This window comes from Hylobates moloch, unplaced genomic scaffold (assembly GCF_009828535.3).
Source record: "Hylobates moloch isolate HMO894 unplaced genomic scaffold, HMol_V3 SCAFFOLD_8, whole genome shotgun sequence".
NCBI classification, from domain to species: domain Eukaryota; kingdom Metazoa; phylum Chordata; class Mammalia; order Primates; family Hylobatidae; genus Hylobates; species Hylobates moloch.
Genome location: NW_026652283.1, coordinates 91,660,484 through 91,684,383, shown reverse-complemented (window position 1 = coordinate 91,684,383; position 23,900 = coordinate 91,660,484). Strand labels below are relative to the sequence as shown.

The window sequence follows — 23,900 nt, the reverse complement described above, 5'->3', positions numbered from 1 at the left end:
CACAGTACCTGGCATCTCATATGTTCAGGGCATGTTTGCTCTCCTCCCTTCCTTTCCCATCATGACTGTCAATCTACTATTCCCTTGGGGCTTGAGATTCTTGGATTCCAAAGGAAAGAACACAGGGCCAGGAATCAGACTTTCATCCTTGCCTCCACTGATGTCTAACTCTGGGATGACACTGGGCCACTCAGTCTTTGGATTCCCTGTCCTAACACAAAATCCATATTTATCTCAATGCAAAAGAGATTTGGTCATCAAAACACTGAATGCAAAGGGTTAGCAGAGTGAGCACAGATGTTCTCCCATTTGCCAACTGGTTTCTAAGAATATTTGGAGGATGAGTAAAGTAATGTCTTCCATATGCTCAAGAGAAGATGATTTAGCACCATGCAAGGTAGAGAAGGAGAGCCCCCACCCATCAACAGAATGACCTTGGACAAGACACTAGCTGCCCTAGGCCTCAATTACCTCATTTAAAATATGAAAGTCATAAAACCCTACCTCACAAGGGTGATTGTGAGGATCATATGAGGCAATTCATGTAGAAGGTCTTTGTAAACTGTGAAATGCACTACGACTGTCAGCCAGGATTAGTAGTTAATGCGCGTATTTGTTTATTGTTTCAGCGGAGGGTGCAGGACGTCATCAGCCCCATCGTGTTTGAAGCAGCCTACAGCCTCAGTGAGCATGTGACTGGAGAGGAGGAGAGGGAACTGCCGCCTCTGACACCAGTTCTCCGCTGGAAAAAGGGACAAAAGATTGCCCAAAAGAATCAGGTCAGAACCTTAAAGCTCATACTCAGCACCCAAGGTGGCAGCTGCACACAGCAGAAATAATAGCCCAAAAGTTGAGAGAGCCATGGGCCTGGCTGCTCAGGAGACCACAGCCAGGACACACCTCCTCTCTGGGTCTCCCTTTTCTGATCTGCAAAATGATAAAATAAACAATCTTTGGGGTTACTTGTGACTACTATGGGACTTAAACACTTTCAGACAATTCTCAAGCTGTTAGAAGTTACAATCTTCTCGAGGTCGTGAACTGGCTGGCCACTTGGTCCCTGAACTTGCCCCTGTTCCTAGACTGTTTTCAGAGCTTAGATTGGTGGATAGTAGGTGCTTAATGAATGTTTCATTGGTGGGAGAATGAGTGAGGTGAAGAAGCAAAAACGGTAGCTTGCTGAATCAACAGTTGAGTTACAGAATGCTTAACCCAAGAGTCCCTGGAAACCAGAGCACTGGGGCAAGTACAGGTGGTCCACACTCATCAGATTCTGGGATGTGCTGCTGTGTAGAGAAGCTTTAGTGTGATGTTGGGTGCATCACTCGTATGAGGTAGGAGTGAGCCTGTGCCTGATTCTGTGCAGCAGCGCTGGCTAGCTCTGAGGCGTGCAGCACTGAGTGCAGTACAGGAAATATGCAAGGAATCTGCAATCCCAAGTCTGTTTCAAATCTTTTCTTGAAACCCAAGATCACCACAGATTCAGAACCCTGCAGAAGATCAGGAAAAACTGTGGGCTAACCCAGCCTCCTAGGCAGGGTTGGGGCAAAGCTGTGGAACCACCTTTCACAGTGCTTCAGACTACTCTAAGTGTAGGGGAAAACTAGCAGATTGTGACCCATGCCTTGTAGATTAGAGTTGTAGACTGAACCACAGAGAAGTGTTTGGGATTTGAGGTAACCATCCAGGTGTTCACATAAGTGCTGAGATTTTTACCAAGGCATCGCATTATCTCCCAAAGCCTCTTTCCCATCATCCTAAGTGGGGTTCCCTAGAAGCAAGCCTGAGAAAGGGAATTGGGAACACATGGTCTAATGATGCTGTGCTCTTAGGGAAAACCTGTAAAGGAAAGGCAGGGGGCTCAACATGGTTGTGGTCTCAGATGAAGTCTGGCTGAGGGACTCTAGAACAAAAATTACGCCACAGAGTTGTCCTTGCCTTGAGGCAATAGGGCTTCCCTTTTGTGCCCATATCATTCAGCCATTGACTGGCTGTGTGGTGGAAGGGGAGTGTAACTCTCCTTGAAAGGAGATCCCTTCAGCTGAGGATGGTTCTCTAGAGAAGAATGCAGATGTGAGCCATAAGCAGCCTACACACACATCAGCCAGGGGATGAGCCACAGTTCACAGTGCCCACTACACATCAAAACACACCCTCTGGGGAATGCTACCAAGAGGTTTTGATTTAAAACATGAACCTTCTTTCACAACACAAGTGCCCCAGGAGAGTGGCCTTAAGTCCCACTGGCCATTGATACTTGGGGGAGTGAGGGAGGACATGTGGTGGTGGTGTCTAAGCAGGTGGGCAGAGTAGATGGGCTGGCCTTAGGCTGAGGTGTGGAGAAGGCTAGAGAAGAGTAGAAGATAAGGTGAAGAGGCAGGGCAGGAAGCTGATGGCTTCTGCCTTGACTGGGAAGAACAGACCTAGGTCCCCTCCTGACAGGGAAGTAGGGAGAAGAGGTCGGCCTGGGGACACAGTAAAGCATGGTATTATGGTAACTCCTAGATAATTGGTCTCTAGTTCTAGAATTATTCTGCTTTCTAAGGTCAAATCTTACTGGACTGATAAACTTACCCATACTTGGGTTACGGAAGTTACCCAGACTTGGGGTCCTGGGAAGAATTTCAGGGTCCTCTGTGCTTGTTTGTTTCTGCATTGACCCAGTGAGGTAGTCATCTACGCTGTCCAGCATCTTGCTAGCCTGGCCATACTTTCCACAGTGAACCTAACTCTCATTCCTGCAAGTCTGTCAGTGGCACAGATGTGGACTTTCTTTAGTGAAAAGCATCTTAGAACCTTTACTGACATTTTTAGATTTAAGCAGCCCAATCAAAGCCAGAGATGGAGGGACAGATTAGTGTCAAAATGATGTTCTTGGTCACTTCTGGTTCAAGATGGCCAACCAAGCACAAATGTTGATGTCTGTGCCTTCTGGGACCCTACTGCAATGATTATAAATGAGTAGATCAGAACAGGGAGGACAACACTGTGAAAGAAATGGCATCAGCTAATGAAAGAGTCCAGTAATTTTCTGGTATGAGTGAAGTAAATGGAAGAGTGTTAGTGGGTGAACTTGAACTATGCATGAAAGAGCTGGCTTCCTGCCTACCCAGGGAACAGAGAAGCTGCAGCCACAGCCAGGCCAACAGTTACAGAGGGGGCCAGAGTAAGAAGTGGGACTGAAAGTGGTGGTGGTATTGAGGGAGGTCAGTGAAATGTGAAGGTTCGTATGAAGAAGGGTTAGAGTTGACTTTTCACCGTTGTCCCCATCCCTACATGCTTCAGGCATGCAGAATAGCAAGCAGCCAGGCATCGTCTTCTCTAAAGTGTTGAATAAACTGTTTAAGATAGTGTGGGCAGCCTCATTCTCGGAAAAGAAATCCTTACTTCTGGCATTTGAAGTCACCAACGTAAGAGCTAGCTTTCTCTCCCACAACCCACCCAAACACTTTCACAGATTTTCTACTCAGTCCTTTTGCCTTAGTTTGAAATATGAATGGACAACCAAGGAAACCCAAGATTGAGGAAAATTTGGTGCATGAAAGGAAAGGCTAAAATAAACCAGTAGAATAACTAACTTAAAAGGAAACAAATGATTTAGGGAATATAAGAGATTATTTAAAAAAATTTTAAAAACGCAACACCTTAACGTATATGCTGTAGACACAAGGAGATTTAGGAATATATTCCATTCTTTTCATTTTCTAATGGATGGGATTCTGTTCCTTTTTAAAGGGAGGAATGAAAGGCAAGGGAAGTGTTCTTAAAAATTAAAAATATATTTGCAGCACCAAAAACTCAGTGGAAGTATTAGAAGATAATGGTAAATAATTTCCCAATGGAAGTGCTAAAAGACAAGTAGAAAAGAAAGCTAAAGAATAAATTTACGGGGTCCTATATCTCCAAGTAATAAGAATACTAGAAAGTAAGAATACCAGTAATAAGAAAATAGAAAGAAGGGGGAGAAAATTATGTGATAATAGAATAGCATGTTTCAGAGTTAAAGAGAGAGACTATTTTTTAAAATTGGTGTAAACAACAATTTACAATCAAGATAAACCAAAATTATCATAGACACATCATTTTGAAATGTCAGTGCTCCAAAGACAAAGGGAAAATTCTAAATGTTTTGAGGGCAAAGAATGCAGGAATGTTGATCATGGAGGATAAGTCAGCTTACAACAGAATGAGAGTCAGACTGAGTAGTCCATTAGACTTTTTATAAGCAAGATTAGAAACTAAACTATGGTGAAATAAAGGCTTCAATGTTCTGAGGGAAAATGATTTTGAAATTAGAATTTTGTTTTCAGCCACACAACCAAAGTATGTGGTAAAAATAAAGTCACTTTTCAGATATGCAAGAACCTAGAAAGTTTACCTCCCTAGTAACTCTTCCAAGGAAATTATCTTGTACTTCAACAAAACAAAAATGACAACCAGAAGGAGCAAGATGTGGGATACAAGAAACTCTGGAACTAACTCTCAAAAGTCTAATGACAAGAAATCCCAGAATGATAACTGCAGCAAGTCTAAAAAGCAGCCAAGTCAGTTGAGAAGAGGAGACCAATTAACTTCCAGAAGAATGAAGCTAAGCAATAGAATGATGAGCAAGTGGCAAATATTCAGGATACAGTGCAGACTGAATATGTTTCTTTTATGGGTAAGAAAAAAATAAAGGCAATCAAGACCTCTCAGAAAAATAGAAATAAGATAATTACCTGTACAGATTCTCCTTGACTCACGATGGGGTTATGTCCCAATAAACCCATCATGAATTAAAAATATTGTAATTTGAAAATGTATTTAATACACCTAACCTGCTGAATATCATTGCCTAGCCTACCTTAAATGTGTTCAGAACACTTACATTAGCCTACAGTTGGGCAAAAGTCATCTAACACAAAGCTTATTTTACAATAAAGTGTTGAATATCTCATGTAATGTATTGAATACTATACTGAAAATGAAAAACAAAATGGTTGTATGGGTACTCACCATTAACACACACAGCTGAAAGCACACTGGACCTAAAGAATATTTGAACTAAAATTAACTGCTGGATTATGGGGCTACTACTGTAACAGGGTCATCCATTTCTCTCCTGGTGAGTCTCAAGAATAGCTGGTAGAAGCCACTGGGGTATTGACACTTGTTGATGGCTTAGCAGGCATAGCGTTCTGTAGAAAGCTATCAGTTGTTTACCCTTCTAATCCTGTAACTGACTGGGACCTGCAGCTCACTCCCACTGCCCAGTATCACAAGAAGTATTGTACCACATATTGCTACCCTGGGAAAAGCTTTTGAAATAAAAAATTTGAAGTATGGTTTCTACTGAATGCATACTACCTTCACACCTTTGTGAAGTTAAAAAACCATAAGTTGAACCATTATAAGTTGGGGACCGTCTCTATGTCATGGTTAAAATATAAAACAAATTAAAATGTGATAAAATAACCAGTTATAACTATCAGACGTTTTTTGTAAGCCTCATGGTAACCACAAGGCAAAAACCTATAGTAATACAAAAATAAAAATAAAAAAGCAAAGAACCAAACCATACCACTAGAGAAAATCACTTGACCACAAAGGAAGATAGCAAGAAAGGAAGAAAGGAACAAAGGATCTACAAAACAACTAGAAAACAATAAAAGTGCAGTAGTAAGTCCTTATTTATCAATAATTATCTTAAATGTAAATGGATTAAACTCTCCAATCAAAAGACATGGAGTGGTTAAATGGATTAAAAAATAAATAAATAAATAAGACCTAACTATATGCTGCTTATAAGAGACTCACTTCACCTGTAAGGACACACATAAAATGAAAGCAAAGGGATGAAAAGAATTCTATGCAAATGGAAACCAACACAGAGCAGGAGTAGTTATATCAGGTAAAATAGACTTTAAGTCAAAAACTGTAAAAACAGACAAAGAAGATCATTATACAATGATAAAGGGATCAGTTCAGCAAGAGGACATAACAATTGTAAATATACATGCACCCAACACCAGAGAACCTAAATATGTAAAGCAAATATTAATAGATCTTATGAGAGAGATAGATTGCAATACATTAATATTAGGGAATTTCAATGCCCCACTTTCTGCAATGGACAGATCATCCAGACAGAAAATCAATAAGGAAACATCAGACTTAAACTACACTCTAGAACAAATACATCTAACAGACATATACACAACAGTCCATCCAACAGCTACAGAATACACATTCTTCTCAACTGCACATGGAACACTCTCCAGGATAGATCACATAGTAGGCCACAAAATAAGTCTTAATAAATTTAACCTTGAAATATCAAGTATCTTTTCTGACCACAGTGGTATAAAACTTGAAATCATTAACAGGAGGAACTTCAGAAAATTCACAAATAGCTGGAAATTAAATAACATGTTCCTGAATGACCACTGGGTTAATGAAATAATTCAAAGGGAAATTTAAGAATTTCTTAAGAAAAATGAAAATGGAAACACAGCACACAAAAACTTAAAATGTGGTAGGATTTTGAGTAAGTAGAAGAGTATAAAGAATAAGACAATGTTGATCCTAGAAATATTCTATCTGAAGTAGAAGTTGGATATTCCTGGACTTTAACTTTGCAACTGTAGAGGAGGGTATATAATCATGACACTTGTCTTGGCTCAACTGTGAGCAATAATCATGAACCATAATAAAATTAGCACTATTTATTGGTTTTCAATATTTGTAATTAAGCCAAAATCGGAGCTGTGGTGATAGCATAAAATGCAAATGTCATTAAACTTGATTATATAAAGGTAAAAGTAGAATAAGTTTTCTTAGTATCTTAATCTTTTAAATTGGTGAGGCAAGAGATTGCAAAACTTGATGAAACAGGAAATCACTGTTTGCTTAAAATTGCGGAGGTCATCAGTAGAGCAACACTTTCTAGAGTGTGATTCCTGAACCAGCAGCATCAACCTCTCTTGGGATTTTGTGAGAAATGAAAATTCTTGGGCCCACCCCAGACCCACTGAATCAGAAGCTCATGGGGTGGGCCCCAGCAAACTATGTTTTTGTTTTTGTGTTTTGAGACAAAGAATCCTCTGTCACACAGGCTGGAGTACAGTGGCAGGAACTCGGCCCACTGTAACCTCCACCTCCCAGGTTCAAGTGATTCTCCTGTCTCAGCCTCCTGAGTAGCTAGGATTACAGGTACGCGCCACTATGCCTGGCCAATTTTTGTATTTTTAGTAGAGATAAGTTTTCACTATGTTGGCCAGGCTGGTCTTGAACTCCTGACCTCAGGTCATCTGTCCACCTCAGCCTCCCAAAGTGTTGGGATTACAGGTGTGAGCCACCGTGCCCAGCCAGCAATCTGTGTTTTAACAAGATGGCTGGGTGATTCTCATGCAGCTAAAGTTTGAGAACTGGTACAGTAGAGGAGTTAAACTAATAATTTGCCCATCAAAATTATGGAGGTGAAGGAGTGGGGATCATTATGTGAGATAAATTCCTGTCTATCATGGAAGGAATTTAGTAAAATAATGTCTAGATCTGATAAATCAAAGAGTAGTAGTATTAGCATGTTTTCTAGAGATATGGAAATAATCATCAAAAGAAACATAAATGGACATGGGTAATAATGGGTAATAATGGTTGCCCCTGAAGAGGAGGACTCAGTATGGCAAGGTGTGTGGCAGGGGGTTATTATTTTTCTAACCATGTGATTCTTTGGTTAAAATTAAAATAAAAGAAAAAATTGTTCTTAGATTGGGAAGATTGTCCAGGAGCCTGAGAAAAGTTCTGGGAGAGCAGTTCTTGCTTAGTGTCCTTTTCCTGGTTATGAAAAAAAAAAAAAAGACAATCTTCCAGATGTTGGCTCAGTTTGAGGGGGAAGAAAGATTCTGAGAGTGAGGCCCACTGCAGGAAGCAGAGCTGATCTTTAACCTGTGTATATATACATAACAGTTTGTCACAGAGCATCTCACCTCTTTCGTAGGATGGAATAAATTCATCAGAACTCTCGAGGTCGTGTTGCCAGATAACATTAGGGTTCCACTATTTTAAATGCCTTGATCTCTTCACTGAGCCCATGTTGGTACCCAGGACTATACAGAAGGGTGGATCAAATCATGATGACCTTTTAGAGTTGGGGTCTGCCCCCACTGATGGCCTAATTAAAGTAGAATTGCTGCACAGACTGTGTGTGTGACATGGAGACAGTGACCAGTACATGTTAAGTACAGGCTTACTGATTAATCTGAGGCTTTTTGCTATGAGTTAGGAATGTGCAGGACAGGCAGGAGACCAAGCCTTCCCTCTGTAGGGTACATAGTCCTGGGAGAAGACGGGTTCCAGGATAGGGCTTTGGCACTAGGCTCTGGTGAGTGAATAGTGGGATTGCTGCTAATGCTGAGATTGGATTGGGATTCTGGGCGCTCTGGGGACGGTGGAGCTTGAATGCTACAAGCCTCCGTAGGACATACAGACTGATGGGCACACATTTCACCTTCGGAATTTGAGGAAAGCAAAGACCTGCATCTGTCTCATCAGAAAGGGGGGCATATTTGATAGCAGGAAAAAGACAACCTTTTTTTTCATTAACCAGAGGAGTATTTAAAAAGACTATAAAGCTGGAAGCAATTCAATTGTGTGTCTACTTTATGTAAGACCTTGATGAAAAAATAAATCATTGCTGCCTTCAGTGGATTCACAGACAGTCCAGGAATAATTTACAAAGTGAGATTTAGATTAGTGTGTAAGAATTTCACTGCAGAGGCCACTTCTGGCTGAGGAGAAGGAGGTGTTCTATGGGGAAAGGGAGAATTGGCCAGAGCCTTAAAGGAGAAGTAGGATTTGGGTCCTCAGGGAATGGAGGGGCTGATGGATGCTAAAGGTCTCTCACGTGGCTGAATATCTAGTGAGGGAAAGGGGAGAGGCCGTCTGGACTGGAGATTCAGTCATGCAGTCTGAAGCCACTTGTTCACTGGCTGAGGAGTTGGATGTGATTCTACGGTGAACAGACCATGGCATCTTTTGCAGTTTGGGGAGATTGGAGATGTGCCTCAGGGAGATTGGTGTGCCTGGGTATGGGGAGGCCAGTTAAGAAAGAGCTTGTTGCAGGGGCCTTTGCAGGTGAGTCCCTGGAGAGTCTGTGTGATACCCCCAGAGAGTTGACTCCTAATTAATTGCTAGTTGGTCTCAGCTGCTGAGACAGAGGGTATGGAACTAAATGAAACAATCATGGTAAGTCCCGGCTGGTCCGTGTGCTGGGAAAGGAGCAATGCTGTCCTTGGACAGGTCACCTGAAGGTCCCTTATCCCTCCTCGTCAGCTGAGCATACCAATGGTGATGACAGAGGCCGTGTCTTCAATCCCTGTACACAGAATAGGGCTCAATTATCTCTTCTCATGCTTCCTCAGCAGGCCGCCAAAGAGACCTGGCTACAGCTGGGCTTCCAGGTCTTTCACAGCAGTAGGCAGAATGGCCCTCCAAAGATGTCCATGCCCTAATTTCTGGAGCCTGTGATTTGGATACGTTATGTGGCAAAGGGACTTTGCAGTTGTAATTAAGGTGATGGACTTCCAAATGGGGAGAGGAGCCTGGATTTTCCAGGTGGGTCCAATCTAGTCACACGCACCCTTAATAGCAGCAAACTTCCTCCAGCTGGAGGTGGGAGGAATGAGGCGGAATAGGAGGTCAGAAAGACTTGAAGCATGCCTTTGCTGATGTTGAAGATGGAGTATGTGATGTGACGAGAATGTGGACAACCTTAGGGGCTGGGAGAGGCTTCCAGGTGACTATCCGCAAGGAAACGGGGCCTCAGTCCTACAACCACACAGAACCAGGTGCTGCCAACAACCTGAACAAAGCTGGAAGTGGATTCTCCCCTAGGGCCTCTAGATAATCGCCCAGACCAGCTGACACCTTGATTTCGGCCTGTAGAACCTGGAGCAGACCCAGACAACCCACCGACCTCTGACTTACAAAACTGTGAGGTAATAGATTTATGTTATTTTGAGCAGCTGAACTCTGGTAACTTATTACTGCAGCAATAGAAAATAATAGACACACGATACAGCCCACACCTCCAGAACTCCGGGGCTTCTTTCCTCCCTGGGCTCTCTGGGGAAGGAGCACAGGCTGTGCAGTGAGATCAGGGCCCTGGCCCAGAGGACTCACCCTTTAGAGCCTGTTTCCTCACCTGTCACTGGGGGTGCCGTCGGCTGCTCTGCCTGTCTCTGGGTGGTTGTGGGATTACATGAGGGAAATGTGAGAAGCCCGGAAATGATGAGGCAGCACTGGATCCTGCTGTTCCCTTCCTGGGAAGCCGGCTTCCTGGTGTTGTGAGGAGAGGATGAGGCCGTCATGGGAGCAGGTCTGACCTGGGCTCTGAGGAAGCAGGTGCTCTGCTGCCTTTCCACATCCTTTCCTCTGAGGGGGGTCCCGTCTCTGCGGGCCCGTGGGTGGGCTCCCCTGGTGGGACACAATGGCACCATCTTAGGCAGGAGTCCCCAAGTCCTGGACCAGTACCAGTCCGGCCACACAGCATGAGGTGGGCAGTGGGCCAGCGAGTGTTACCGCCTGAGCACCCCTCCTGCCAGATGAGCAGAGGCATTAGATTCTCACAGGAACATGAACCCTACATATGTGAGGGATCTAGATTGTGCCGAAACCATTCCGCCCCCTCCACCGCCCATTCATGGAAAAATTATCTTCCACAAAACTGGTCCCTGGTGCCATAAAGGTTGGAGAACACTGGTCTAAGGGTTCTGGCAGGCTCTCAGGTGAACCTCTCTGGATCTTTAGGGTATCTGGCCCTCACATGTCAGGCCCAAAGATGCCTCTTTGTCGCAGAGGGAGACATATAACCAGAACCCATATAACCAGAACTCGGGAGCCAGCCGTACCACCATGAGCCCAGATAGCACGAGTCCCTTCTCTTTCCTCCATCTCTGCTGCCACTCCCTAGGCCAGGCCACCATCATTTGTCACCTAGACCAGGTCACATCCCTGCATAACCTCCTCCCGCTAAGGAGCTCCCTTCCCCCTCAGAAGAAAATCCAGACACTTGCTAAGGCCCATGAGAGCATGTACAATGGGGCCCCCGCCTCACCAGCACCACCCACATACTGCATTCCCACCACCCTCAAACTTACCAGGCCTCTGCCTGCCTCAGGCCCTTTGCATATGCTGATACCTCATCTAGAAAGCACTTTGCCATGCTTTTCCCATGGCCAGCTCTTCATTTTTTAGGTCTCAGCCTAAACGTTGCCTCCTCAGAGAACCATTCTCCCATTACCCTATATTCCCTGACTCAGCTGCTTTTCTTTGTTTTGAGACAGGGTCTCACTCTGTCACCTAGGCTGGAGTGCAGTGGTGTGATCATGGCTTACTGCAGCCTCGACCTTCCAGGCTCAAGTGATCTCCCACCTCAGCCTCCCAAGTAGCTGGGACCACTGGTGTGTGCCACCACGCCTGGCTATTTAAAAAAAAAATTTTTTTTTTCTGGACACAGGGTCTCCCCATGTTGCCCAGGCTGCTCTTGAACTCCTAGGCTCAAGGAATCCTCCTGCCTCAGCCTCCCTAAGTGCTGGGATTACAGGCATGAGCCACTGTGCGTGGCCTTAGCTGCCTATTTGATTCCTTCATGACATCTAACAGAACGTGTTATTTCGTCTACTTGTTTTTGTATTTACCTCTCTAGAATGGAAGCCCAGTGAGGGAAGGGATCTATTTTATCTTATTTGCTATTGATCTGCAACACCTGGTGGAGTACCTGGCCTATAGTGGATGCTTAATAAATAGTAAATAGTTGAAAGAGCCCTTCTGGAAGAACACAAGGCTAGTTCCTTTGGCAAAAATTGGGCATCATATCAGAGCTTCTTCACTGGCAGATTCAGCAGAGCTGTAAAATTACATGTGTTCCGTAATCCCTCTGGGAATTCCCCACTGGCAGGAGCGCATGATGTGTGATTTGCAGTGACATATCTACACCACAGTATGTTTGTGGTGACTACTTTTCAAAAGGCAAGATGGAGGAAATACAGCTGGTGAAAGAAAAGGTGTCGGCTCTGTTGAGAACTCTTACTTTGTCTTTCAAGTGAAAAGTGAGCTGTTTTAGTCTAATGGTAATTTTTAACTATGTTGAAGCCATACACTTCAGGTCTCCATTGTGCTGGAAATCGTCACCACGGCTCCTCCTACCCCACACCCCTCAATGCATGCATATAGGAATATAGCTCATGCTATGGAAATCCACTGTTTGCACAGCCTGGATATTAGGTAATAGTTTCCCGGCTGAGGTGCCCAGCTGGCTTAACATGCCATTATTTACAGCTCTAAGGTTTATTTTCATTATTATATTTAAACGTCTCTGCAGAAGGAATGGAAGGCTAAGGGGTTGGGAGAGTAGAAGAGGTGAGGGAGAAGAGTCACTCCAGACATCAGAACCAGACAGGCTCCTGAAACTGTGCAAACTGGGGGATTTCAGATTGCACACTTGGAGTCAGGGCAGCAGTTTGGCTCAGCAGGAGGGGAAAGGGGTGTTAGGGGAAAAGGCTCCTGCCCTTCAGTGTTGTTTCACCCAGATCAACCCCACTCTTATGGGTATCAGCTTCTGGGTAAATACTCTTTTCAAAGAGGGCACCATGGCAGAACACATGTGAAAACCATCTAGTTCGAAGTATGTGTGAGAAAAACAACTAATTCACCCTTCTCACTGACCAGTGGAGAAGTCTGGCCTTATCTCTCTGTCTCAGGCTTCTTCTCCAAGGTTAACCCCAACGGGAAAGGAGAGGGGACTCATCAAAGGTTAGACCGTGTCCTGAAGTGACCTGTTGAACGTGCAAAACTTCTTTTTCAGTGTAATGTTTTATTTTTGCAATTTGTGGGGGAAAGATGCATTCTAGGCTTCTGAAACTCTTTTTAGAAGAAAATCATGGTTTCCTCAGACTCTTCAAGCTCATTGAGTTTTCTTCTGTATTATCCTGTCGTATTGAAAACCTTGTGCAAAAGTATGTGTGGGGTGAGAGGTGTTTATACACATCCAGTGGACGGTGTCTGGCTGGGGAGGAAATGTTAGCCTCTCTTATCTTATGAGATAATTTAGGAAATCAAGTACAAGGGCCTTGCTCTGTGCACTTATACCTGGAGCCTTATTTAGGGGATGTTCTTGCAGATAGATGGGGAGAAGTCTTGCTGGGATCCTCTCTGGTTTTAAGGCATTTTTTTCTCACTCCCAGTTGCCTGCCCATGTCTGGTTTAGCAGCTTTTAGAAATGTGGCTGGCATCCTTTTTTCTTTTCTCTGACAGCAGCAGCCCCTTTATTTGAACTTCCTGGCTGTTTTCTGCCTCTTCTGACTAATTAACAGCAACTAAAAAAAGAAAAATGAAACATAGAACACAAAAAATTCCAGGGTGAAAAACGAGAATTTCCAGTCCTGGGGTGCAAAAGTCCCTAGAAGAGAGTTTTGAGCTGAAATGAAAAGTTGTGATTATAGAGAGACATGAAATGTGTCCCATAAAAGGCCACCTAGTCCCAGGCAGATCCAGGAAGAGCATTGGGCTGGGAGTCCCATGGGTCCAGGGCCTCACCAAGCAGTCAGCCCTGCTCAGTTATCACAGGGGTTGAACTGGATCACCTAAACGATGCCTTTAGATGGATGGAACTGGAGTCCATTATCTTAAGTGAAACAACTCAGACACAGACAAATATCACATGTTCTCGTTTATAAGTGGGAGCTAAATAATGTGTCCACATAGAAGCAGATTGTGGAATGATGGACAATGGAGGGGTGGGGAGGTTGCAGCCGGGTGGATGATGGGAGGTTGCTTGTTGGGTGCAATGTGCATTGGCCCAGTGATGGATGCACCAAAGGCCCTGACTTTGCCATGACAGAATATATCAATGTGGCAAAACGGCACTGTATCCCATGAATATATACCATGTTTTTTAAAATGTTGCCTTTAGGCAGAGGGGATAATTCTGCAAACTGCAGAGCCATGGAGTAAAAAAAAACACCCAAGACAGCAGAACTTGTCATTTCTAGTTTTTCCACAGGACCATAAAGCAAAATTGGTGCTGGGTTTGTATTTAAAGGGAAACCAAGAGGGTTTTTTTTATCCTTCCATGGTTTCAAAATCTGGAAGGACAATTTGTACAGACCCTGAGATAGAAGGAATTCCTCAGCTTTAATTTCATGAACGATTTGCCTTTCATTGATTCTTGAGGATATGAATGTTTTAGAAAGCAACAGTGTATGTCTTGATTTTAAGAGGCAATGAGCCTTTTCCTTTCTTCGTTTAGGCATGGGGCTGAATGGAGCTGAAATTCTTGCACTCTTATAACGTGCCACATGAAGGGCAGTTTTGAATTCTGGGAAAACAGCCCATTGAAACAGAATTGGGAGGGAGAAACCTCTTACACTCAGGTCATGGCATTTATATGAATGTGCTGGGGGTTATAAATATGAATTATGTGGCTAGGGCCTCTGGAAACTTATCTGGGGCTATAGAAGGAATACCAGTTCAGAAATGTCACTCCTGTCATCCAGGCAGGATGCTTCACCACAGGGGCAGAGACCTTCTGCTAAGTCATACTGCTTATCAAGAAATATATTGCTAGGCCGGGCACAGTGGCTCACGTGTGTAATCCCAGCACTTTGGGAGGCTGAGGCAGGCGGATCACTTGAGATCAGGAATCCGAGATGAGCCTGGCAACATGGGAAATCCCATCTCTACTAAAAACACAAAAATTAGCTGGGCATGGTGGCATGTGCCTGTAATCCTAGCTACTCAGGAGGCTGAGGCACGAGGCTTGAACTTGGGAGGTGGAGGTTGCAGTGAGCCAAGATCGTGCCACTGCACTCCAGCTTGGGCGACAGAACGAGACTCATCTCAGAAAAAAAAATACATTGATCAAATCAGCTTAAAAATAGCCTTCTTGTTTGCTCTCCTTGGTGTGGGATTATTCAGTCCAATTCTACTTTTTTCAGGCTTCAGCATGGGATTTGGTTGTCATATCAACCCTATAAACAGTGTTGAATCCATGTCAATAACTGTATTTTTTTAAAGCAAATATCACCAAGTCCAAGAAACTGATCCTCCTCTGAACATGATAGCTGGACTAGGCTACGAATCCTATTTCCTGTTAGATCAGAAGTGAAGATTTTCTGGTACAGATTTGGGTGGGAGAAATGAGCTACCCCTCCCAAGGCCTTAGCACCTAGATGACATCCTCTCTGAAGTCACTCTCAGCCAGGAGCAGACACTGAGATGCCATTTCTGAATCACATGTCCCCAAAGCTGCCCTGGCCTTGGTGACCATGGCACTGTAAGAGAAGCACAGCCAGCCCCAGCCTCCTTATTCTCTCTCAGAGGAAAATGCAGCTTGAGCTGGATTCATTGAATTTTTTTTTTTTCCTGGCCTGAAGGTAATGAAGAAACATAGCCAAATATTCTAAAACAGGATTCAACAAACAGCCCATAGGCCAAATCCACCACTGCCTGTTTTTGTAAATAAAGTTTTATTGGAGCACATCTATGCCCATTCCCTTATGTATTATCTATGGCTGCTTTTGCTCTACAACAGCAGAGTTAAGTAGTGTGACTGAGACCGTGTAGCCTACAAGCCCAAAACATATACTGTCTCACCCTTTTCAAAAAAAGTCGCCAGCCTTGTTCTAAAAGAAGTAGAGTAAGAATTTAGTGAGAAGCTGGAGAAAATATTTTCAAAGACAACTGTATTCTCCGGGGAAACCTGAGATGAAGACCAAGGTGAGGAAGGAGCCAGCAGAGAAATCAAGTCCATGAGGCTGAGGAGGCCACTGGATGTCCAGTCTTCAGCTCTCTGAAGCCTGAGACAGGAAACAGTTGTCTCCCAAGAGAAAGGTTTGAACCTCCTTTAACTAGGGAGGAGTAAGAGATGATGGCTTCTTAGATCTGTTTACATTTTCTGGAAAGACTTCTTCCAGGGAAATAACTAGGCAGGGCTTTGGCCAACTAGCAGGTGGAGTCTGGAGGGAGGTGGAAGAGACTGCTTCCAAGCTGGGTTCCGATTTGTCTGATTCAAGCAGCCAAGCTTGTGTTTGCCAGAGAACTTAGGGGGATGTGGATAAAATCAGGCTGAGGACTTTTTTTAAAGGCCCAAGTTGGAGCTATTGGGATTGTTCCCTCAGAGGAAAATCAGGAGTTTGGGCCATTGGCTTCATGGAGAACCTGTACTTTTGTACTTTGTACCAAGGAGAAGTCATTTCTACTTGGTTTTTGAAACTGCATTGTCATCTAGTATTCCAAGGCTTTAGTCTGTCCACCCTCCTGCTCCAGAGAGATGCCTTTCAGTTCCTTAGGAAACAAATTGGCCATTTGCCCAAAGAGACTAATCCAGGACTAGAACACAGGCACTGAGTTTCAACCTCAGTCTCCCCAGTGCATGACACAGGTCTCTTGATTCCATGGTGTATTGTTTTTTTACCTATTAAACAATTGCATTCCTAGCCTATGGAGGGTCTTACCTAAGCCAAGACTTTGCCAGGGATTGGATTGTGCAGCCCATTTTTGTTCATAGCATTGCCCAAGTTAGGGAAGGCCATAAGGTTGGCTGAGTATTCTGGTATTCTATTGCTGCATAACAAACTCTGAAATTTAGTAGCTTAAAATAACATTTATTTTGTTCATGAATTTGATTTCATTGTTTTTAATGTATATAAGGTGTATAAAATGATGTTTTGATAAACATTTACATAGTGAAATTGTTACTATGATCAAGCAAATGAACATATCCATTGCCTAACATAGTTTTTTTTATAGTAAAAACTACTATATTTGGAATCTATTGTCAAATTTCCAGTATATAATACAATATTGTCAACATAGTCATCACGCTATACATTCAATCTCTAAATTTTTTCATTCTACCTAGCCAAAACTTTGTACCTTTGACCAACATCTCCCCATTCCCCACTCCCTACCCCCTCCCCGACCCCTAGTAACTACCAGAGTTTCACTTTCTGGTTCTGTGTATTTAACTTGTTTAGATTCCACAATAAGTGAGATCATACAATATTTTTCTTTGTCTGGCTTGTTTCACTTAGCATAATGTCCTCCAGGTTCATCCATGTTATCAAAAATGGCAGGATCTCCTTTTTAAAGGCTGAATGATATTCCATTGTGTGTATATATGTGTGTATTATATATATGTGTGTGTGTGTATATAGTATATATACACACCACAATTTCTTTATCCATTCACCTGTTGACAAACACTTAGGTTGATTCCATGTCTTAGCTGTTGTGAATAATGCTGCAATGAACATGGGAATGCAAATATTTCTGTGAGGTACTGATTTCATTCTCTTTGAGTATATACCCAGAAGAAGAATTGCTGGGTCATACAGTAGTTCTATTTTTAATTTTTTTAAGGAACCTCCATACTTTTTTCATAATGGCTGTACCGATTTACATTCCTACCAACAATGTATAAGGGTTCCCTTTTCTCCATACCCCCACTAACACTTTTTATCTCTTGTCATTTTTATAGTAGCCATCCTAACTGTTTCATTGTGACTTCGATTTGAATTTCCCTGATGATTAGTGATGTGGATATTTCAGCAGAAACCTTGCAGGTCAGAAGAGAGTGGGGTGATATATTCAAAGTACTGATGGAAACAGTGCCTCATACCTGTAATTGCAACACTTTGGGAGGCTGAAGCAGGAAGATCACTTGAGTCTAGGAGTTTGAGACTAGCCTGGGCAACATAATGAGACCTTGTCTTTACAAAAAATAAACAGGAAATTAGCCAGGCATGGTGGCATGTGGCTGTAGTCCCAGCTGCTTGGGAGGCTGAGGTAGGAGGATCGCTTGAGCCCAGGAGGTAGAGGCTGCAGTGAGCCGAGATGATGCCACTGCACTCCAGCCTGGGTGACAGAGTGAGACCCTGTCTCTAATAAATTAATAAAATAAAAATTAAAAACCCTGCTAGCCAACAATACTATACTCAGCAAACCTGTGCTTCTCAAGTTGAAATGAAAGGACACTAAATAGCACAAGAGAGCATTATAAAGAAGGAAACTCATTGGTATAGGTAAGTATATGGACAAAATCAGAATGCTATATTACTATAAAGGTGATGAGTAAATAGCTTTTATGTCTATGAAGAAAGTTAAAAGACAAAAGTATTTTAAAAACCATTATAAGTATTAACTAAATTATGTTAATGGGTACATAATATAAATAGATATAAATTGAGGCATCAATAGCATGTAACATGGGGGGAGCAGAGGGAAAATCAGAGTTCTTTTATGCAAGTAAAGCTAAATTGTGAACTTATAATAACTGTTACAAATTATTTCATGTAAGCTCCTGGTAACCACCAAGAAAATACCTGTAGAAGTTATATATAAAAAAAAGAAAGGAATCAAAACCTATCAATACAAAAAAAAGAAACAAAAGAAAACAGCAAGGGAGAAAAAGAGGGACAAAAGAATAAGACACATAGAAAATAGTTACAAAATGGCAATAGTAAATCTGTCTCTATATTTACTTTAAATGTAAAAAGACTAACCTTCCCAATAAAAAGATACAGCATGACTGAATAGATTATTAAAAAAAAAAAAAACAACCAGGATCAAACTGTATGCTGTCTACAAGAAGCTCACTTTTAGATTCAAGGACACACAGAGAGATGGAAAAAAGTAGTCCATGCAAACGCCAACCAAAAGAGAGCAGGAGTGGTTAATACTTATATCAACAAAATAGACTTTAATTCAAAAACTGTCTCTAGAAACAAAGAAGGTCATTTCTTAATGACAAAGGGTCAATTCAACAGGAAGGCATAACAATTATAAATGCACCCAGCATCAGAGCACCTAAGTATAAACAACACTGACAGATCTGAAAGGAGAAATTGATAGCACTATAATAATAGGAGATTTCAGTACCCCACTCTCAATAATGGATAGGACATCTAGACAGAAAATCAGTAAAGAAGCAGTAGACTTGAACAGTTGGACCTGTATAACAAATGGACCTAGCTGGCATATACAGAACTGTTCACCCAACAGTGGAAGAACATTCATTTTTCTCAAGTAGCCATGGAACATTCTCCAGGATAGATCACATATCAGGTCACAAAACAAATCTTAGCAAATTTCAGATCGAAATCATACCAAGTATCTTTTCCAACCACAGTGGAATGAAACTAGAAATCAGTAACAGCAAGAAAATGGGAAAATTGTTTGTGAATTCGTTTGTGAATCTGCAATTTGGCAGGGCTTGATCAAGACAGCTCTCTGTTCCGTAAAATGTCTATCAGCTGGGGCAACTCAATGGGATTGGAGGATGTCTCTGAGGTTTTCACTGTCATGGTGACTCACATGGCCTGCAAGTTGATGTGGCTGTGATGTCTCCTGTGAGCCTCTGCATGGACAGCTTGTGTTTCTTGCAGAGTGGCTACATTCTAAGAACAAATGCCCCAAGAAAATTAGGAGGAAGCTCTATTGCTTTTTATGACCTAGTCTCAGAAGTCACATAGTGTCGCTTCCACTGTAGCCAAAAGTCCACCCAGATTCCAGGTAAGGGAGCATTAGACCCCACCTCTCTATGGGAGTAGTTTCAAAGTCACATTGTAAGGAGTGCCGTCATTGAGATATTGTTGCATTGATTTTTGGAAAATAATTTACCTGCACAGAGGTAAATTCACATCAATTCTTTGTCTCCTTATTTAACTATCTATTAATGTTTGTTTGTTTGTTTGTTTGTTTTGAGATGGAGTTTTGTTCTTATTGCCCAGGCTGGAGTGCAATGGTTGGTCTTGGCTCACTGCAACCTCTCTCTCCCAGGTTCAAGCGATTCTCCTGCCTCAGCCTCCCAAGTAGCTGGGATTACAGGCACCCACCACCACACCCAGTTAATTTTTGTATTTTTAGTAGAGACGGGGTTTCACCAAGTTGGCCAGGCTGGTCTCAAACTCCTAACTTCAGGTGATCACCCACCTCAGCCTCCCAAAGTGCTGGGATTACAGGCGTGAGCCACCACGCCTTGCCCCACCATCCACACCCAGCCCCCCACCATCCATTAATTAAGCTTCATGGTGTTCACTCAGCCACACTGTTGTTGTTGCTCACATTTGCCAATGTAAATAGTGATGCACAGTGCCTAAGACAAAATCGCTGTCACTGCAAGCTCCTACCCCTGGCTAAATGCTAATCTGGATTTATGGGACAGTCACTAGTGCTACTATTTTCATTTTATAAATGAGGAAACTGAGTGCTGGAGGGAAGAAAAGTCAATTTTCTTAGTGTAATACAATTAAAATAGGATTAAACTTTCAATTTTCTTATTTCTTAACTAGTATTTTATCTTTCCATGATTGTGCTTAATTTTATCTGATCAGTACAAGCACTCATATAAGCTGTAGGGATATGTGTGTACATGTACATGTGTGCATATACACACATGCCCTGTGTGTGTATATATGTCAAAGTCAGTGCTTGCCTTTGTTGGATGGAAATTCAGCAGCATTGGAGGACTAGACAGCTGGAGAAGCCAGTTTCAGGGACAGGAAATAGTAGAGTTCAAGGAAAAGTTAGGACAAGGAAAATGAGTCTTTACGAAGCAACCAATTCCTCGTGAGAAGTCTTTGCATCTCACATGGCTAAGGGACAGTACTTTGGTTAGGGGTCTGGAGCTTTGGTCTTTTTTTTAAATTTTTTTTGCACACAAAACAATAAACATTTTCTAAAAATACATACAAACAAAAAGATGCATATCAAACATATTAGGAAGGTTGCACATGGGAAGACAGAATAGAAATGGGGGGTAGGAATTAAAGAAAATAAATGAGAGAGGGACTTTGTATGGATCAGTGATAATAACTCAATCCTCTATTTGACAAAGAAGGAGAAGGAAGAGGAAGAAAAAGAAAGTGGGATAAAGGATCAGAAAGGGAGGAAAATAGAAAAAATTAGAGTATGACTCCAGGGTAGACCTGTTTTGTTGTTGCTGGGTTGGTTGGTTGGTTTGTCTGTTATATTTTTCATATGTTTCGCCATGTTGGCCAGGCTGGTCTCGAACTCCTAGCCTCAAGTGATTAACCCTCCTCGGCCTCCTAGAGTGCCAGGACTACAGGCGTGAGCCACCACGTCCAGCCCCCACATTGCGTCTGGCCTCCGTGGTAGACCTCCCAGACGGGGCGGCCGGGCAGAGGTGCTCCCCACTTCCCAGACGGGGCGGCCGGGCAGAGGCGATCCTCACTTCCCAGACGGGGCGGCCGGGCAGAGACGCTCCTCACTTCCCAGACGGGGCAGCCGGGCAGAGGCGCTCCTCACATCCCAGACAATGGGTGGCCGGGCAGAGGTGCTCCTAACTTCCTAGACGGGACGGCCGGGCAGAGACGCTCCTCACTTCTTCCCAGACGGGGTGGCCGGGCAGAGACGCTCCTCACTTCTTCCCAGACGGGGCGGCCAGGCAGAGGCGCTCCTCACTTCCCAGATGGGGCAGCCGGGCAGAGGCGCTCCTCACTTCCCAGACGGGGCGGCCGGACAGAGGCGCTCCCCACATCCCAGATGGGGCGGCCGCGTAGAGGTGCTCCTCACTTCCCAGACGATGGGCGGCCGGGCAGAGGCGCTCCTCACTTCTTCCCAGACGGGGCGGCCAGGCAGAGGCGCTCCTCACTTCTTCCCAGACGGGGCGGCCGGGCAGAGGCGCTCCTCACCTCCCAGACGGGGCAGCCGGGCAGAGGCGCTCCTCACTTCCCAGAGGGGGCGGCCAGGCAGAGGTGCTCCTCACTTCTCAGACGGGGCAGCGGGGCAGAGGCGCTCCCCACATCCCAGATGGGGCGGCCGGGTAGAGGCGCTCCCCACTTCCCAGACGGGGCGGCCAGGCAGAGACGCTCCTCACTTCCCAGACGATGGGCGGCCGGGCAGAGGCGCTCCTCACTTCTGGAGCTTTGGTCTTGATGAACAGTGTGCTGGTATTGGCTCTAAGCTGGGTCATCCACCATTTGGCTCCCCATTCAAGTGGTCACTCTGTCTCTCAGAGCAAAGTGTGGTCTTTTGGTGTTGATAAAGCAGCAACTACATGCCAGGCCCTAAGGGCAGGCACAGAGGCAAGCAAGACCAATATGGTGTCCCCTGCAATCCTCTTGAGACATCATTTTAGCAGGGGAGACTACCATTGAACATGTAATGATAAGATTGATTAGTTATGATTGAGATGAGCAGTGGAAGGAAAAGTATATGGAACTGTGAGAGCTCACGATGGGCCTGAACTTGCCCAGGGACTCAGAGAAGCGGTCTGGATTTGCTCGTTGAAGGGTGAGAGGACATGTACTAGGTGAACCAGCTGGAGGAATCTGGGGATCCACTTGTTGGGAGGCCCTGGGTGGGAAGTTGTAAGGCCAACCAGAGTGATAGCTGGCATGAGAAAGCCAGAGTGACAGAGGTGAGGAGGGCACATGCCAGATCTGGCAGCCTGTATGTCACCAGATGGATTTAGGTCACATCCTGTTCTTCCATTCTCACCTCTTTCACCTCCATCTCCACCTCCATCTCTACCCCTTCACCCCTCCATGCCTCACAAAGTTGGACTGTCTTGCCTGTGAGACAGGAAAGGCATGTGTGATGAGGGGACTGTATCCTAGGGGCTAATCCAAGTTTTGTGAGACCTGAGGCTTATACAATAGAGGGTGGGGTCTTGAAGGAAAAAAAAAAAGGTGAAATTATGAAAACAAAGTTTGTGCAAGGCTTCCGTAGGGGCCATGTCAGCTGGGGACCTCTAAGCTGAAGTTTCACTAGCATGGTGGGGAAGCTCCCTTTGGCACCTTCCGTCTGTCCTCAAAGCTCATAAAGCCCACCTTTCATCTTGCCTGAGATGTTCATGCCATGCTTACACTCACTTCCTCCTGTTTTCTTCTTAGTTGAGATGGCAAAGAACAAATATATTGAAATCTCCAGGAAAGTTGGCTCTCTCCTTGACCCCAGTAGTGTCCAAAAGAACACAGGAATTTCCTCTTTTTGCCCAAGACTTCCATGATATTTTCCCTGATAATCAAGGAAGGGAGTGTTGGCTGGGACACTTTTTTCTTTTGGAAATGTGGCAGGGGAATATGAATTTCCATAGGCGAAATTACTCTGTCTGGTCGAGTCTAGACTGTTCCTTGGCCAGCACGTTTGCTGGAGCCCACACTGACACTCTGAGGTGCTGCCTGGACTTATTCCCTGGGCAGGGAAGAAATAACCTGGAACTACATTTTGGGGAAAAAACTCACAAACATGAGCAGTGACAAGGAAGAAGTTTAATAATGAGTAAATTACAACTAAAAGTTGTCAACAGGCTCTTCTCTCCAAATTCCACTGAAATGAGCAAAGCCATCTAACAGTAGTGAAGAGTCTCTGTCATCTGGAACTTAGGGAAGCTACTGTCCATAGATCTGAAATGTCAGAGAGGTTGAGACAGATTGGGGGGAAGACTAACAAACCCTCCATGGACTGTAGAAGAAAGCCCTAACCCCTCTCCAAATGCTGCTGCTGATCAGGCAAGCCTCCACAGATAGGCCCAGGCCCAGGCACAGCCAGCAAGCTCTCTGGAAATATTTGGGTTTTGGCATGCCAAGCCTTGGCCCCAGCAAGGGCTGGGTGGGGCTTTGGCTGTTGAGGCCCAGTCTTGGTTAGAGAAAAGGCACTGTGTCCCTGTTAACTTCTGGCTGCGCCACCAAGAAACTGGAAAGAATCTCCCCCACTGTTGTGATTCCCTCAGCCTGATGGCCTAATTGCCTTTGACTTTTTCTGTTAATACTGACAATTCAATACAGTCCCATTACTCAGGCAGAACCTATTTCAAATGTAAATTTCCTGGAGGCCGAGGTGGGCCGATCACGAGGTCAGGAGATCGATACCATGGTGAAACCCCGTCTCTACTAAAA

General features: G+C 44.0%; 1 protein-coding gene across 1 annotated transcript in view; it reads left to right on the top strand.

The window, feature by feature from the left end:
* The window catches only part of ITGA9 (integrin subunit alpha 9), a 378,558-nt gene that overhangs the window by 176,010 nt on the left and 178,648 nt on the right, over positions 1-23,900 (top strand). The window contains exon 16 of the mRNA XM_032162085.2: positions 630-779. Within this exon, the coding sequence (XP_032017976.1) occupies positions 630-779 (150 nt within the window). The remainder of the gene's footprint in view (positions 1-629; positions 780-23,900) is intronic.